This window comes from Phycodurus eques, chromosome 14 (genome assembly GCF_024500275.1).
Source record: "Phycodurus eques isolate BA_2022a chromosome 14, UOR_Pequ_1.1, whole genome shotgun sequence".
Lineage (NCBI taxonomy): Eukaryota > Metazoa > Chordata > Actinopteri > Syngnathiformes > Syngnathidae > Phycodurus > Phycodurus eques.
Window position 1 is genome coordinate 22,964,491 of NC_084538.1, and position 18,762 is coordinate 22,983,252.

At 44.1% G+C, this 18,762-nt stretch overlaps 1 protein-coding gene across 4 annotated transcripts in view; it reads right to left on the bottom strand.

Moving 5' to 3' along the window:
- atp10d (ATPase phospholipid transporting 10D) overlaps positions 1–18,762 on the bottom strand; it is a 103,177-nt gene that overhangs the window by 16,122 nt on the left and 68,293 nt on the right. For 3 of the 4 annotated variants that reach the window (XM_061697090.1, XM_061697091.1, XM_061697089.1), the window contains exons 15-19: positions 8,428–8,612; positions 8,025–8,322; positions 7,804–7,880; positions 7,450–7,575; positions 6,957–7,157 (exon numbers count right to left, since the gene is read on the bottom strand). In XM_061697090.1, coding sequence (XP_061553074.1) covers positions 6,957–7,157; positions 7,450–7,575; positions 7,804–7,880; positions 8,025–8,322; positions 8,428–8,612 — 887 coding nt within the window. Of the gene's footprint in view, positions 1–2,784; positions 2,921–6,956; positions 7,158–7,449; positions 7,576–7,803; positions 7,881–8,024; positions 8,323–8,427; positions 8,613–18,762 lie in introns of all 4 variants that reach the window. The other variant, XR_009769832.1, reaches the window with a different exon arrangement.

An 18,762-nucleotide genomic window follows, 5' to 3' on the forward strand; every position in this document is an offset into this window, starting at 1 on the left:
TGCGTTGATCGGTAGCGCCTACCTGAGGGAAGGAGCTGGAAGAGCTGGTGACCGGGGTGCAGACGGTCCGAGAGGATTTTGCACGCCCTTGTCTTAGTTCTGGCAGCGTGCAAGTCCTCAATGGTGGGTAGGGGGGTACCGACAATCCTTTCAGCAGTTTTGATTGTCCGTTGCAGTCGGAGTTTGTCCTTTTTTGTAGCAGCACCAAACCAGACTGTGATGGAAGAACACAGGACCGATTCGATGACCGCTGTGTAGAACTGTCTCAGCAGCTCCGGTGGCAGGCCGTGCTTTCTCAGAAGCCGCAGGAAGTACATCCTCTGCTGGGCCTTTTTGAGGACGGAGTTGATGTTGTTCGCCCACTTCAGGTCCTGAGAGATTGTAATTCCCAGGAACTTGAAGGTCTCGACGGTTGACACAAGGCAGCTGGACAACGTGAGGGGCAGCTGTGGCGAAGGATGCCTCCTGAAGTCCACGATCATCTCTACCGTCTTGAGCGTGTTCAGCTCCAGGTTGTGTCGCCCGCACCACAGCTCCAGCCGCTCCGCTTCCTGTCGATATGCAGACTCGTCACCGTCCTTGATGAGGCCGATGACAGTGGTGTCATCTGCAAACTTCAGGAGCTTGACAGTCGGGTTCGCTGAGGTGCAGTCGTTCGTGTAGAGAGAGAAGAGCAGCGGAGAGAGGACACAACCTTGGGGCACCCCAGTGCTGATGCTGCCTGTGGATGAGGTGGCCTCCCCCAGCCTGACCTGCTGTGTCCTGCCCGTCAGAAAGCTGTAAATCCACTGGCAGATGGCAGGTGAGACGCTGAGCTGGAGAAGCTTGGTTGAAAGGAGTTCAGGGATGATGGTGTTGAACGCTGAGCTGAAGTCCACGAACAGGATCCTCGCGTAGGTCCCTGCACTGTCGAGGTGTTCTAGGATGAAGTGCAGTCCCATGTTGACTGCATCATCCGCAGACCTGTTCGCTTGGTAGGCAAACTGCAGGGGGTCCAGCAGGGGACCTGTGACACTCTTGAGGTGGTCCAGCACGAGACGTTCAAAGGACTTCATGACCACAGATGTCAAAGCGACAGGCCTGTAGTCATTCAGACTAGAGATTGAAGGTTTCTTGGGGACTGGAATGATGGTGGAGCGTTTGAGGCAGGATGGAACTTCGCACATTTCCAAAGATCTGTTAAAGATCTGAGTGAAGACTGGAGCGAGCTGGTCCGCTCATCAAACACCTGTTTGGAACATCCCACCGGTGAACAGGCTAATTGGGAACAGGTGGGTGCCTTGACTGGGTATAAAAGGAGCTTCCCTGAATTGCTCAGTTATTCACAAGCAAAGATGGGGCGAGGTTCACCTCTTTGTGCGTGAGAAAATAGTCGAACAGTTTAAGGACAATGTTCCTCAACGTACAATTGTAAGGAATTTAGGGATTTCATCATCGACGGTTCATAATATCAAAAAGTTCAGAGAATCTGGAGAAATCACTGCATGTAAGCGGCAAACCCGAAAACCAACATTGAATGCCCGTGATCTTTGATCCCTCAGACGAAACTGCATCAAAACCTACATCAATGGGTAAAGGATATCACCACATGGGCTCAGGAACACTTCAGAAAACCAAAATGTCAGTAAATACAGTTCGGCGCTACATCCGTAAGTGCAACTTGAAACTCTACTATGCAAAGCAAAAGCCATTTATCAACAACACCCAGAAACACCTACGGCTTCTCTGGGCCCGAGCTCATCTAAGATGGACTGATGCAAAAGTGTTCTGTGGTCCGATGAGTCCACATTTCAAATTGTTTTTGGAAATTTCGGACGTCGTGTCCTCAGGGCCAAAGAGGAAAAAAACATCCAGACTGTTATGGACACAAAGTTCAAAAGCCAGCATCTGTGATGGTATGGGGCTGTATTAGTGCCAATGGTATGGGTAATTTACACATCTGTGAAGGCACCATTAATGCTGAAAGGTACATACAGATTTTGGAGAAACATATGCTGCCATCCAAGCAACGTCTTCTTCATGGACGCCCCTGCTAATTTCAGCAAGACAATGCCAAACCACATTCTGCACATGTTACAACAGCGTGTCTTCGTAGTAAAACAGTGCGGGTACTAGACTGGCCTGCCTGCAGTCCTGACCTGTCTCCCATTGAAAATGTGTGGCACATTATGAAGCGTAAAATATGAAAACGGAGACCCCGAACTGTTGAACAACTGAAGCTGTACATCAAGCAGGAATGGGAAAGAATTGCACCTACAAAGCTTCAACAATTAGTGTGCTCAGTTCCCAAACGTTTATAGAATGTTGTTAAAAGAAAAGGTGATGTAACACAGTGGTAAACATGACCCTGTCCCAGGTTTTTTGGAACGTGTTGCAGCCATAAAATTTTATGTTAATGATTATTTGCTAAAAACAATAAAGTTTATCAGTTTGAACATTAAATATCTTGTCTATGTCGTGTATTCAATTAAATATAGGTTGAACATGATTTGCAAATCATTGTATTCTGTTTTTATTTATGTTTAACACAATGTCCCAACTTTATTGGAATTGGGGTTGTAATAGAGTAACCAGTTGTAGTCAGGAAAGTTTCTTATTTTTACATAGGTCCATTATTACAATCAAATAATTGTAAAGTGTCCACTCACACTTGTAATTAGAAAATAATAACAAATGTAGTCTTTTGTTTTTCTTTTCTTTTTTTTCAATAGTGCAGCAATGGGACACAACATTGAGAGGAGAGGAACAATAGGTCCAAAGAAATTGTTTATGACAATACTGGACCTGCGGCACGGTGGACGACTTGTTAGAGCATCTGCCTCACAGTCTTGAGGACCGGGGTTTAATCCCCGCCCTGCCTGTGTGGAGTTTGCATGTTCTCCTCGTGTCTTGGTGGGTTTTCTCCGGGCACTCCGGTTTCCTCCCACATCCCAAAAACATGCATGGTAGGTTAATTGAAGACTCTAAATTGCTCGTAGGTGTGAATGTGAGTGCGAATGGTTGTTTGTTTATGTGTGCTCTGCGATTGGCTGGCAACCAGTTCAGGGTGTACCCCGCCTCCTGCCCGATGATAGCTGGGATAGGCTGCAGCACTCCCGCGATAAGCGGGTCAGAAAATGGATGGATGGATGGAATACTGGACCTGACACTGACATTGTTAATCTTGGCTGGCTGTTCCCACTGGGTCAATAGCTTCTTCTCCTCCTGTCTACAACTCTTTATCTGAGAAAACTAGGATGAATATTCAATTGAGCAGCTACTGTCTGTTCATCTTCATTTGTCTTAAATCATTCTTTCTATTCATCCCCTTGTTTGAGATCTGGCTGGTTGGGTTGGTTCATAATGATACAAAATATTCCAAAATTATGTGCTTTAAAACAAGGCAATGGAAACAAGACTTGCTACAAAATCAATACAGTGAACCCCAATTTATCACAAGGGATACTTTTCACACGCATCTGTAATAGGTAACATTGTTTTTACGTTATTACATACAGTGTATTTCATAATTTTACCCCTCCACACACTTTAAATTTAAACACATTTAAAAAAAAAAATATTTCAATACACAGAAATTGCAAGCATAAAATGTATAGTAAATACTAGACATGCATCTGGAGTTAACATTGCCATCATCCATCCATCCATCCATTTTCCGAGCCGCTTCTCCTCACCAGGGTCGCGGGCGTGCTGGAGCCTATTCCAGCTGTCATCGGGCAGGAGGCGGGGTACACCCTGAACTGGTTGCCAGCCAATCGCAGGGCACATAGAAACAAACAAACATTTGCACTCACAGTCATGCCTATGGGCAATTTAGAGTCTCCAGTTAATGCAAGTTTTTGGGATGTGGGAGGAAACCGTAGTGCCCGGAGAAAACCCACGCAGGCACGGGGAGAACATGGAAACTCCACACAGACGGGGCCGGGGATTGAACCCGGGTCCTCAGAACTGTGAGGCTGACGCTCTAACCACCGTGCCGCCCATTGCCATCATAAATTGATTAAAAACTTAATTTGTAGATGTTCAGGGAATAGGTTTTTAAGAAGTGATTATCTAAACTGGACCTACAAGGGGCAGTGAAAAAGTAATGAGCACAATTTAATTTAATCTACTGATAATTGAATACATTTTCAGAAATGTCCATGGTTTATAGTTTAAATACCTGTTTGAAGGTTTATTTATTAAAAAAAAAAAAGCTTACCTGCACTCTTCCTGTCAGCCATTTTGGAAATGACATCACTGCTGGATGCCAGTCAGAGAGTGGTGAATAAATGTCTTGCTTTGGAAGGGGAACTACCACAAAATATTTTCAAAAGGTGCAAAATATGTATGGGGAAGCTGCAATAGGCTCCAACACAGTCAAAAAGTGGTTGTCTAGGATCAAAGGTGAAGAACAAGGAAGATGACAGGCTTAAACAAAACCTTTTTTAAACCTTCAAACAAGTATTGAAATTACAAATTTCCAGAATTTTTAAAACTTATTACTAGATTAAATTAAATTGGGCTCATTACTTATGACTGCCCCCTTTCAATTACAGTGGAACTTCGGGTTACGAATGACTGTTTATGAACAATTCGGGATACATACAAAATTTTCGTAGAAAATCTATGTCTAGTTATGAATAATTTTCGGTTTGCGAATGGTCATGGTATGGTATCTATGTTGTGCTTCTAGTCGCGCTGTGTGACTATAATTGACTCTGTGCACAATGCTCGGATGTAAGCTGAAAACTAGTTTGCCCCGCGGCATAAGGTGGAAATCTGTTCTAGGGAGAAATTCTGCCTCAACATCCTCGATCGTCCAATTACAAAACAAATAGCGTTTGTGATTGCCGTTGTAAAAAAAAAAAAAAAAAAGTCTGAAAATCATTTTCTTTTCGTCAAAAAATACTATTTACTGTATGTTCTTTATTTAATTGTAGTCTTTCTTCAATTAAAACAATGAATGGTTAATGTTGGCATAATCACATCATTATAGCACTACAGAGGCACTAGCTACAGACATTCAGTCAATACAAATAAGAACAGCAGCCGCTACATTATGAATGAAGAAGGAAGGAGGTATGCTATCGTCGCGCGAAACTTTTTCTAAAAAAAAAGTAAACAATGGGTTAAACAGTCCGACTGGAACCCAAGATACAGTGGGATTTACTAAAGATAGTGTTCGTAAGCACTTTTCATAGATGAGCAGAAAGATCTGTGCATTGTGCAACCATCATTGACTGTGCGTCACGGAATGCAACTAAAAGGGTAGTATCTTTGTTGTTGTTTTTTGCTCTTGATTAGACTGACAAAAATGAGAAAGCGCTCACATGAGCACTAGAAAAATTATCAAATGTGCAGCAAATTGGCCAACAGAGCAATTAATCTTCGAAATCAGTGGTCCCCAACCACTGGTCTGTGGACCGATACCGGGCCGTGAGGCATTTGTTACTGGGCCGCAGAGAAAGAATGACCAATTTATATATAATTTCTGTTGTATTGCAATTCACGTGTCAATGTGCTTTATTTTGAAAATTGACCGGATTTGACAGCTGCGCGTCTCAATTGGCACGTCGAGACTGCACAAAACGCTTCCGTTTCCGGTCCCAGCCGGCTCAAACACTTCTGTTTCCGGTCCGAGCGGCTAACGGCGGCAGAGCCCAAAGAACTAAATCATTTCATAAACTAATTCAGCTCATTACATTAACTGAAAAGATATATTCTTTTGAACGAACCGATCACGAACGAAACAACACTATATCAGGAGTCCTACTTAAAATACGGGTTTATCGCAACAGTTAACTCTCATGCACCAAGTCCGCTCTGATACAGTCGTAGGTTTCTGCCCGACACGGGAAGAACTACTTTTACGGAGTTAAAAGTCTAGTCTCATTGAGGAGCTACGGAACTGCAGTCTGGTCTGGCTGCCTACAACAACTCCGATCCCCACGTCTGTCATACATACATACATACATACATACATACATACATATATATATATATATATATATATATATATATATATATATATATATAGAGAGAGAGAGAGAGAGAGAGAGAGAGAGAGAGAGAGACACCTCACCGGTCTGTGGTGCAAAGAATGTTGGGGAACACTGTTTTAAATGACAATGTGACATCCATTTTCAGATTTTTTTTCTGAACAGATCATAAAAAACTTTCATAAAAACTTTGGCTGGATCGGTTTGTTGTACCAAAATCAATCGATGAATTAGAAAAGAAACAGACAAAAAAAAAAAAAAACGTGAATCAGAATTTCCCCGTGTTATTATGGAACAAGGCTCTTCTTCAATGAGTAGCTGTAGTCCCATCCTTATTGAATGAGCAATAAATTATGATATTTATTTGGTGTTTTATTTCTTTAAAATTGTGTGTTTTCACTTATTCCTAGATTGCACTATGTTTATTTTTAACCACACACTGATAGAAAAGGTAAGTATAATTTCATCTGGCGGCACGGTGAACGACTGGTAACAGCGTCTGCCTCACAGTTCTGAGGAGCGGGGCTCAATCCCCGGCCCCGACTGTGTGGAGTTTGCATGTTCTACCGGTGCCTGCGTGGGTTTTCTCCAGGTACTCCGGTTTCCTCCCACATCCCAAAAACATGCATGGTAGGTTAATTGACAACTCTAAATTGCCCGTAGGTGTGAATGTGAGTGCGAATGGTTGTTTGTTTGTATGTGCCCTGCGATTGGCTGGCAACCAGTTCAGGGTATAACCTGCCTCGTGCTCGATGATAGCTGGGATAGGCTCCAGCACGCCTGCGACCCTAGTGAGAAGAAGCGGCTCAGAAAATGGATGGATGGATAATTTAATCTTACGGCTGGAACGGATGCCATTTCGATTCATTTCAATGAGAAACATTAAGAACGTTTCAGGTTACAAACGGGGTCACGGAACCAATTACGTTCGTAACCTGAGGTTACAATGTAATATGTGTTTATATTTGTGGGCACCTGAGAGGCATGCGCAGCCTGGTAAAGCTCAGGCATTTGCATCAGTTGCTCAGCAGGTATGTCTTTGTCCAGGATGCCGTAGATGAGAGGAGGAATGGAGGTAAAGAACAGGTTGAAGAAGATCAAAACCCAGGAGTTGGTCATGACGCTCCCAGAGAAACCACAGAAGAACTGATACCAAAACAATAGGCTTACAAACATCTGCAAGACAAAGCAAAATTATTATATCCAAGCTATATGGATTTTTCTTACTCGTTTTTTTAAAATTAATTTTTAGATGGATTCTCCACACTTCCAGTGTTGGAAAGTTCTCTGAAATATGCCTGAAATAGCAGCTGACAATTTAAAGACTGCAGTAAACAACACAGAACAATGGCTCTATCGATTCACATTTATCTAATTGGTTAGCTTTCAACAACAAAATGTAAAACTAAAACTACTTTCCAAAGACTAGCGAGAGTTTGTTAAAAAAAAAAAAAAAAAAAAAACGTACCACATTCTTGTAGATGAAATATGACATCATGTTTCCAAGACGAGAGAAACACCAGTGCCCATGGACCAGCAACAGCTTACTGAGGTACTTAAACCTGGAAATGGCAAAGTCACTGGACATCATAGCCTGGAGTGCAAACACCAAAACATAGGATATTAATATACCTTATGTAGAATAAGAGAATGCATAACTAATTTAAAAATACATACATTTGCATCCATTTTCCGTAAATAGGTTATTGCACCAGTGCATTTCCATTCTCAAACCAGTTAGTGGCATTTCAACATGTGGTGATGTATATCTCATTTTTTTTATCTCAACCAGTACACTTTGGTTTTATCTTGTCCTAATTACCTGCATGCCTTCCTGACCAGATATCCCAATGCCAACATCAGCTACCTGGATCATGCTCACGTCATTGGCCCCATCACCTACACGGACAAAACCTGTTTAGTATGATCCATGATGAACCATACACTATTGGAGCCTTTGAGAACAATAGGGTTTCAATTGCTCTGTGAATGTGGAACAAAAGTAACGACACACAAAAAGACACACAAACTTTGTGTGCTTACCCACTGCCAGGGTCATGACTTTGAGCTCATCCCGGATAAGCTGCACCACTTGGCTCTTTTGCAGTGGAGTGGAGCGACAGCAGATGACAGCTTTGCAAGAATGGCTCAGCTCCAGAAAACAGCTCGAGTGGTCCTTAAGTGTCCAGTCAAGTGTCCGACCATCTATGATGAAAATGAAGCCGACCTTGCTGCCTGAAGACAATTCTCCACTATCCTCTGTAGTAGTCTTTTTATTCATTCGCTCTTCACTGCGCTGCACTTTTAATTTGAGGTCCTCAAGCAATGCAGCACAGTCATCCTAAAAGACAAAAACAGATTTGATGACAAAGAATTAGTGGGATTTGGGTTAAAAAGCCTATGCGTAACCAAAAATGTAGGGAAGTTCCATCATGCAGCTCCAGACCTTGCTTTCACAGTTGACAGTGAGAATTTGGTCATTGGGACCGATGAGTTTACAAGCATAGGCGATGTTGACAGCAGTTTCTTGTTTGTCTCCTGTGAGGACCCAAACCTTGATACCTGCCCTCTGAAGAGATTCAATTGTCTCTGGCACATCTTCCTGGAGTCTGTCGACAATTCCTGTGGTACCTGGAGATGTACAAATGCACGTCCATTAACTTTTAAACTATGATCAAATTGATGAGACATGGGACACTAGTTTTCAAATTAGCCATTGGTTAACACTGTCCAGTGTGAAGTCTGCATCCCCAAATGTTGAGAGAAATTAGATTTATTACTGTTTGTCTATATGTGCCGTCCAATTGGCTGGCAACCCGAGTGAGGATAAGTGGTACAGAAAATGGATGGATGGATAGATATACAGCTCTCACATCCGAAAAGCAACGTTAGATGAGACATACTTTTTTCACAATTTAAAACAGTCCTCAAGCGTCTCGATGAAATGTCTCTGACATTCTTCGCTCAAACTACACAAAGGAATTAGAGCACACTTAACATCCACTCTTGAACACTCTATTCGAAATCACCCGAGGGGGGTGGCCATATCTGTTTGACGCAAATGAGCCACGGCTCAGCCCGCCCTCCGAAAATTGCGAGTGCACTTTTTGTTACGGCAGCTACTTCTCAAACGGCCCAGAGTTTCAAGAGAAAAGCAAGCAAGAGACCCCAAAAAACTAATATTTTGACTTGTGGGGGCAGCAATTCATCAAAACGCTGTACCCGATGGCGCCGTCATGCTTCCCGGCTTCCACATTCATCGAGCGGACCGCGACATGGAATCATCGTGGAAAACAAAGGGCTGCGGGATATGCTTCTATATCAACGAAAAATGGTGTACGGACGTCACGGAGCTCAGCACACACTGCAGCCCGCATTTGGAGTCGCTGTTTTTGAACTATAAGCCATTCTACTCGCCATGTGAGTTTGCATCATTCATCCTGGCTGGAGTCTACATTCCGCCTCAAGTTAACACGAACACCGCACTGTTAACGCTCGCCGAACAAGTCAACGAAATTGAAAAAAAACACACGGACTCACCCCTCATTATTCTCAGGGACTTTAACAAAGCTAAACTCAACCACGAACTCCCGAAATACAAGCAGCACATCGACTGTCCTACCAGGGAAAATAACATTTTAGACCACTGCTACACTACGGTAAAAACGCATACCGTGCTATACCTCGTGCAGCCCTGGGCTCGTCTGATCACTGCTTAATTCACTTAATACCGACGTACAGGCAAGAACTTAAATGCGCAAAGCCTACAGTGAAAACAGTGAAAAAGTGAACCAATGAAGCAAAGATGGAACTTCAGAGCTGCTTAGACTGCAGAGACTGGAGTGTCTTTGAAAATTCAGCTGGCAGCCTGGATGAATATACGGACACTGTTACATCCTTTATTAGTTTCTGTGAAGATGTGTGTGTACCAACAAAATCATTTCGCACATTCAACAACAACAAGCCGTGGTTCACTGCTAAACTTAAGCAGCTTCGCCAAGCTAAGGAGGATGCATATCAGAGCGGGGACAGGGCCCTGTATAATCAAGCTAGAAACCAGCTGACTAAAGAAATTAACATTGGAAAGAGGAACTATGCAGCAAAGTTGGAAAAACAGTTTAGCGCTAACGACTCTAGATCAGTATGGCATGCATTCCAATCGCTGACTAATTACAAGCGACGATCCCCCCAAGCTGAGAACAATAGCACACTAGCCAACGAATTGAATACCTTCTACTGCAGATTTGAAAAGGACACTTTTCCCCCTGCAGTTTGCCTACCAAGCAAACAGGTCCGCGGGTGATGCAGTCAACATGGGACTGCACTTCATCCTAGAACACCTCGACAGTGCAGGGACCTACGCGAGGATCCTGTTCGTGGACTTCAGCTCAGCGTTCAACACCATCATCCCTGAACTCTTTTCATCCAAGCTTCTCCAGCTCAGCGTCTCACCTGCCATCTGCCAGTAGATTTACAGCTTTCTGACGGGCAGGACACAGCAGGTCAGGCTGGGGGAGGCCACCTCATCCACACGCAGCATCAGCACTGGGGCGCCCCAAGGTTGTGTCTTCTCTCCGCTGCTCTTCTCACTCTACACGAACGACTGCACCTCAGCGCACCCGACTGTCAAACTCCTGAAGTTTGCAGATGACACCACTGTCATCGGTGACGAGTCTGGATATCGACAGAAAGCGTAGCGGCTGGAGCTGTGGTGTGGCCGACACAACCTGGAGCTGAACACGCTCAAGACTGTGAGATGATCGTGGACTTCAGGAGGCATCCTTCGCCACAGCTGCCCCTCACGTTGTCCAGCTGCCTTGTGTCAACCGTCGAAACCTTCAAGTTCCTGGGAATTACAGTCTCTCAGGACCTGAAGTGGGCGACCAACATCAACTCCGTCCTCAAAAAGGCCCAGCAGAGGATGTACTTCCTGCGGCTTCTGAGAAAGCACAGTCTGCCACCGGAGCTGCTGAGACAGTTCTACACAGCGGTCATCGAATCAGTCCTGTGTTCTTCCAACACAGCCTGGTTTGGTGCTGCTACAAAAAAGGACAAACTCCGACTGCAACGGACAATCAAAACTGCTGAAAGGATTGTCGTTACCCCCCTACACACCATTGAGGACTTTCACGCTGCCAGAACTCAGACAAGAGCGTGCAAAATCCTCTCGGACCCTCCACATCCCGGTCACCAGCTCTTCCAGCTCCTTCCCTCAGGTAGGCGCTACCGATCAATGCAAACTAGAACTAGCAGACATTCGAACAGCTTCTTCCCTCTTGCGATCAACTTCTTAAACACCTAACCTACAATTCCATTACAATATGCTGGCAATTTTTTTACTTGAGTTCATTGTCACATTTCTGTGGGGCCAATTATGTATTACTCGTGCACTCACTGTAAATGTCTCACCGTGCTGCACTATTTGCATATACTTGCCACTCATGCCAGAGTAGCATCTGCTCCATTTGCACACTGATTGAGGAGTATCTGCAACATTTGCACAACCAACATTGTCCCACATTATTCCACTACTCGTCACTTTAAACCGCATACACTCATTGAAGTCTCAGCGCCCTTTGCACAATGGTCATTGCGCCGGACTATTGCAATATTAGTCATTCGAACTGCTCTAAGTACTAGAGGACTCTGCATCTTTTTGCACAATTGCCAAAAAATTTAATAAAAAATGTACCGGCTTTACCAGATAACTAGCAACCCTTTACTGCTCAGTGACTGTTTTTTTTTTTGTCAATGTCTTTCTGTCTCCAAAGTGTTCTGTAAATTGACTGTCTGTTGTCGTACTAGAGCGGCTCCAACTACTGGAGACAAATTCCTTGTGTTTTTTGGACATACTTGGCAAATAAAGATGATTCTGATTCTGAAATAAGCGTTCATCTAGATACCATAGACCAGTGAATCTCAATGTCTGGTACGAGTCCCACTAGTGGTACGTGGGCCCCCTCTTGTGGTATGTGGATTCATCTCTGAATTCCATGTTCAAATTGTGCATAATGTTGTTTTTAAATCCAGTACATTTCTTTTTTTTTTTTTTTAGTAAAGTTCAGTTGTATTTAACTTTTAAGTACAATACATTTGCATTGAATTGTTTAGAAATGTTTGTTTTTAAACATTTATTTAGGTACAATATGTATTTAACTTGGCCGTAGGTGTGAATCTGAGTGCTAATGGTTGTTTGTTTAGACCAGTTCAGGTTGTACCCCGCCTGTCGCCCAGACTCAGCTGTGACAGGCTCCAGCACCCCCATGTCCCTCGCGAGGAGAAGCGGTTAAGAAAATGAATAGATGGAATGATGTACGGGGTACGGAAAGTATTCAGACCCCCTTACATTTTTCACTCGTTATATTGCAGCCATTTCCTAAAATCATTTAAGTTCCTTTTTTTCCTAATTAATGTGCACACCGCACCCCATATGGACAGAAAAAAAATGGAATTGTTGAAATGTTTGCAGATTTATTACAAAAAGAAAAACTGAAATATCACACAGCCATAAGTATTCAGACCATTTGCTGTGACACTCATATATTTAAATCAGATGCTGTCCATTTCTTCTGATCATCCTTGAGATGGATCTACACCTTCAATGGAGTCCAGCTCTGTTTGATTATACTGATTGGACTTGATTTGGAAAGCCACACACCTGACCTTACACCTCACAGTGCATGTCAGAGCAAATGGATATTATAAGGTCAAAGGAACTGCCTGAAGAGCTCGGAGACAGAATTGAGGCAAGGCACAGATTCGGCCAAAGTTACAAAAAAAATGTATGCTGCACTGAAGGTTCCTGAGAGCACAGTGTCCTCCATAATCCTTATAGGGAAGACGTTTGGGACGACCAGAAACCTTTCTAGAGCTGGCTGTCCCTAACCCTAACCCTTGGTGAGAGAGGTAGAGATAAGCCCCGACCAGTCGGGGCTTTATGGCAGAGTGGCCCGACGGAAGCCTCTCCTCAGTGCAAGACGCATGAAAGCCCGCATGGAGTTTGCTAAAAAAAACACCTGAAGGACTCCAAGATGATGAGAATTAAGATTCTCTGGTCTGATGAGACCAAGATAGACCTTTTTGGCCTTAATTCTAAGTAGTATGTATCAGAATCAGAATCATCTTTCTTTGCCAAGTATGTCCAAAAAACTTTTTTTTTTTCGACAATTGTGCAAAAGATGTAGAGTCCTCTCGCACAGTTCGAATGACTAATATTGCAATAGTCCGGTGCAATGACCGTTGTGCAAAGGGCGCCGAGACTTCAAGGAGTGTATGCAGTTTAAAGTGACGAGTAGCGCGATAATCTGGGACAATGTTGGTTGTGCAAATGTTGCAGATACTCCTCAATCAGTGTGCAAATGGAGCAGATGCTACTCTGGCATGAGTGGCCAGTATCGATCAACAACAGATATGCAACAGATGTATGGATAAAACCAGGTACTGTTCATGACCTGTCCAATACAATCCCAACAGTGAAGCATGGTGGTGGCAGCATCATGCTGTGGGGGTGTTTTTTAGCTGCAGGGACAAGACGACTGGTTGCAATCGAAGGAAAGATGAATGAGGCCAAGTCCAGGGATATTCTGGAAGAAAACCTTCTCCAGAGTGCTCAGGATCTCAGACTGGGCCGAAGGTTCACCTTCCAACAAGACAATGATCCTAAGCACACAGCTAAAATAACGAAGGAGTGGCTTCAGAAAAACTCAGTGACTGTTCTTGAGTGGCCCAGCCAGAGCCCTGACTTAAACTCAATTGAGCATCTCTAGGGAGACCTCAAAATGGCTGTCCACCAATGTTCACCATCCATCCTGACAGAACTGGAGAGGAAGGAATGGCAAGGAGGAATGTCAGAGGATCCTCAAATCCAGGTGTGAAAAACTTGTTGCATCATTCCCAAAAAGACTCATGGCTGTATGAGATCAAAAGGGTACTTCACAACATTTCAACAATTCTGTTTTTTTTTTTTTTGGCAATATGGGTTTTGTGTGTACATTAATGAGGGGAAAGATTTTTACTTATATGATTTTAGGCCGCACGGTGGCCGACTGGTTAGAGCGTCAGCCTCACAGTTCTGAGGAGCGGGGTTCAATCCCCGGGCCCGCCTGTGTGGAGTTTGCATGTTCTCCCCGTGCAAGCGTGGGCACTCCGGTTTACTCCCACAACCCAAAAACATGCACATTAATTGAACACTCTAAATTGCCCATAGGTGTGAATGTGAGTGCATATGGTTGTTTGTTTGTATGTGCCCTACGATTGGCTGGCAACCAGTTCAGGGTGTACCCTGCCTCCTGCCCGATGATAGCTGGGATAGGCTCCAGCACGCCCGCGAGCGACCCTAGTGAGGAGAAGCGGCTCAGAAAATGGATGGATGGATGGATGGATATATAATTTTAGCAAATGACTGCAATATAACAGAGTGAAAAATTCAAGGGGGTCTGAATATTTTCCGTACCCACTGTATTTAACTTACAGTGGTGTGAAAAAGTGTTTGCCCCTAATAATAAAAGCCTTCATTTAAAAACTGTATTTTGTGTTTGCTTGTGTTGTCTTTGACTAATCCTTAAATTTGTTTGATCAGGGGAAACATTTTAGTGTGACAAACATGCAGAAAAATAAGAAATCAGGAAGGCCTGCCACCGTGGAGGACCTAGGCTCAAGACCCCGACGGTCCCATCCGGCAACATCCCCCAGACTCATGGCTGTGGTGTCCTTGAGCAAGACACTGATACCTCGAACGCCTCCCTGGGCACTTCAGCTGCCCCCTGGTCCAGTGTGTTCCACTAACAAGTGTGTGTGTTCACTCTGATGGGTAAAATGCAGAGAACAAATGTTATGTGCATGCATGGATGTTCATGACAATAAAGGTGAGTCTTCTTATTATTATTATTCACACCACTGTTTGTGCTTCTTCTTTTCCTTTCGGATTGTCCCTTTAGGGGTCGCCACAGCGCGTCATCCTTTTCCATGAAAGCCTATCTCCTGCATCCTCCTCTCGAAATCCCTGCCCTCATGTCTTCCCTCACGACATCCATCAACCTTCTCTTTGGTATTCCTCAAGCTCTCTTGCCTGGCAGCTCCATCCTCATCATCCTTCTACCAATATACTCACTCTCTCTCCTCTGGATGTGTCCAAGTCATCGAAGTCTGCTCTCTTTAATTTTGTCTCCAAAACATCAATCCTTGGCTGTCCCTGTGATGAAGTCATTTCTAATTTTATCCAACCTGGTAACTCCGAGAGCGAACCTCAAAATCTTCATTTCCGCCACCTCCAGCTCTGCTTCCTGTTGTCTCTTCAGTGCCACTGTCTCTAATCCGTACATCATGGCTGGACTCACCACTCTTTTATAAATGTTGCCCTTCATCCTAGCAGAGACTCTTCTGTCACATAACACACCTGACACCTTCCTCTACCCGTTCCAACCTGCTTGGACCTGTTTCTTCAATTCCTGACCACACTCACCATTGCTCTGGACGGTTGATCCCAAGTATTTAAAGTCCTCCACCCTTGCTATCTATTCTCCCTGTAGCCTCACTCTCTCATGCACATATATTCTGTTTTACTTTGGCTAATCTTCATTCCTCTGCTTTCCAGTGCATGCCTCCATCTTTCTAAGTGTTCCTCCACCTGCTGCCTGCTTTCACTGCAGATCACAATGTCATCTGCAAACATCATGGTCCACGGATTCCAGTCTAACCTCATCTGTCAGCCTATCCTTCACCACTGCATACAGGAAGGGGCTCAGGGCTGATCCCTGATGCAGTCCCACCTCCACCTTAAATTCATCTGTCACACCTACAGCACACCTCACCACCGTTCTGCTGCCCTCGTTGATGTCCTGTATTATTCTAACATACTTCTCTGCCACTCCAGACTTCCGCATGCAGTACCACAGTTCCTCTCTGGGTACTCTGTCATAGGCTTTCTCTAGATCTACAAAGACACAATGTAGCTCCTTCTGACATTCTCTGTACTTTTCCATCAACATCCTCAAGGCAAATAATGCATCTCTGGTACTCTTTCTAGGCATGAAACCATACTGTTGCTCGCAAATACTAATTTCTGTCCTGAGTCTAGCCTCCGCTACTCTTTCCCATAACTTCATTGCGCGGCTCATCAACTTGATTCCTCTGTAGTTCCCACAGCTCTGCAAATCACCCATGTTCTTAAAAATGGGCACCAGCACACTTTTCCTCCATGATTCAGGCATCTTCTCACCCGCTAGAATTCTATTGAACAGGCTGGTCAAAAACTCCACAGCCACCTCTCCTAGTTGCTTCCATACTTCCACAGGAATGTCATCAGGACCAACTGCCTTTCCATTTTTCATCATCTATAATGCCTTTCTAACTTCCCCCTTACAAACCATTGCCACTTCCTGGTCCACCACACTTGACTCCTCTACTCTTCCTTCTCTCTCATTTTCCTCATTCATCAACTCCTCAAAGTATTCTTTCCATCTATCTAGCACACTGCTGGCACCAGTCAAAATATTTCCATCTCTGTCCTTAATCACCCTGACCTGCTGCACATACTTCCCATCTCTATCCCTCTGTCTGTCTCTATCCCTCTTTCTTTCGTCTCCAACCTGGCATACATATCATCATATGCCTCTTGTTTGGCCTTTGCCACCTCTACCTTTGCCCTATGTCGCATCTCAATGTATTCCTTTCACCTCGCCTTGGTCCTCTCAGTGTCTCGCTTCTTCTTAGCTAACCTTTTTGCTTGTATGATTTCCTGTACTGTTCCACCACCAAGTCTCCTTCTCTCCTTTCCTGCCAGAAGAAACAACAACTACTCTCCCCTGCCTGCCTCTCTGATCACCTTGGCTGTAGTGGTTCAGTCTTCTGGGAGATCCTCCTGTCCACCGAGAGCCTGTCTCACCTCTTCCGAAAAGCTGCACAACACTCGTCCTGTCTCAGCTTCCACCACATTGTTCTCTGCTCTGCCTTTGTCTTCCTAATCTTCCTCCCCACCACCAGAGTCATTTTACACACCACCATCCCATGCTGTCTAGCCCCTTCCACTACCTTACAGTCGGTAACCTCCTTCAGATTACATCGTGTGCACAAGATGTAATCCACCTGCGTGCTTCTACCTCTGCTTTTGTAGGTCACCCTATGTTCCTGCCTCTTTTGGAAAAAAAGTGTTCACTACAGCCATTTCCATCCTTTTTGCAAAGTCTACCACCATCCGTCCCTCCAAGTTCCTTTCCTGGATGCCGTACTTACCCAACTTTCTTCATCACCCCTATTTTCTTCACCATCATGTCCATTACAATCTGCCTCAATCACAACTCTCTCTCTGTCTGGGATGCTCAGAACTACTTCGTCTAACTCGTTCCCGAATTTCTCTTTCACCTCAAGGTCACATCCTACCTGTGGGGCATAGCCACAAATCACATAATACATAACACCTTCAATTTCAAGTTTCAGCCTCATCACTCGATCTGATGTCACCTCCAAGACATTCTTAGCCAACTCTTCTTTTAAAATAACCCCGACTCCTTTTCTCCTTCCCATCTACACCATAGTAAAATAATTTAAGCCCTGCCCCTAAACTTCTAGCCTTACTGCCTTTCCATCTGGTCTCCTGGATATATCAACCTTTCTCCTAAACATCATGTCAATCAACTCCCGAGATTTTCCTGTCATAGTCCCAATATTCAAAGTCCCCACATTCAATTCTAGGCCCTGTGCTTTCCTCTTCTTTTTTGCCGAAGAAACCGCTTTCCACCTCTTCTTCGTCTTCGACCCACAGTCGCTGAATTTCCACCGGTTGACGGAGCCGGTGGCGGACGTTGTTAACCCGGGCCATGACCGATCCGGTATGGAATTCTTTGTATGAACGCTCATCTTTGTTTGGCAAAGTTTTAAGCCGGATTCCCTTCCTGATGCAACCCTCTGCATTTATCCGGGCTTGGGACCGGCCTACAGTTTGCATTGTCTTGTGCACAGGGATGCATTCATCGCTGTTTGTGCAATACATTTTAATTGAATCAGTATTTAAGTACAGTTTTTTTTACTATCAGTTAATGTTCAAACTGTGTATAATATAGGGTGGCTAAAAAAAATTACTTTTGAAGAATAAAACATCTGGCTCATATGATGAACACTTGGGGCCCATGATGCGACAATATTTTAACCTTGGTTATGATGATGCTATTTTTTAATGTGGAAGTTGGCGTAAAAAGTTTGAGGGAACTGCCATAGACACCACTTCAACCACAGACTTCACTAAAATACTCAACTGTTTTAACTTAAGTCAGCATGTCAACTTTACCACTGACAACTGTGGCTACATTCTGGACCTCATCAGTTCCATAGGACTAAATTTACACAATCTTTCTGGCTCCAACCACACTATCTGCGACCACACACCACCACCTTCTGTTCAGCACACATTTCTGCATCTTTTTGCACAATTGTTTTTTGTAAATGTCTCCAAAGTGTTCTCTAAATTGACTGTCTGTTGTACTCGAGCGGCTCCAACTACCGGAGACAAATTCCTTGTGTGTTTTGGACATGGCAAATAAAGATGATTCTGATTCTGATTTCCCTTACCACGCTCCCAGATAAAATGTCCATTGCTCACTTTTCTGACCTGCCCAACTCCTCTTACCTTACCGACTACTACAACCACACTGCCCTCCTTCTGCCTCAACCAGCTGGCTTGCACCAATCAAATCCAACCTGGTCTCCTTCAGTCATTGTACGGCACACCCGAGCTCCGCCAAATTACAAACCCAATTCCAATGAAGTTGGGATGTTGTGTTAAACCAAT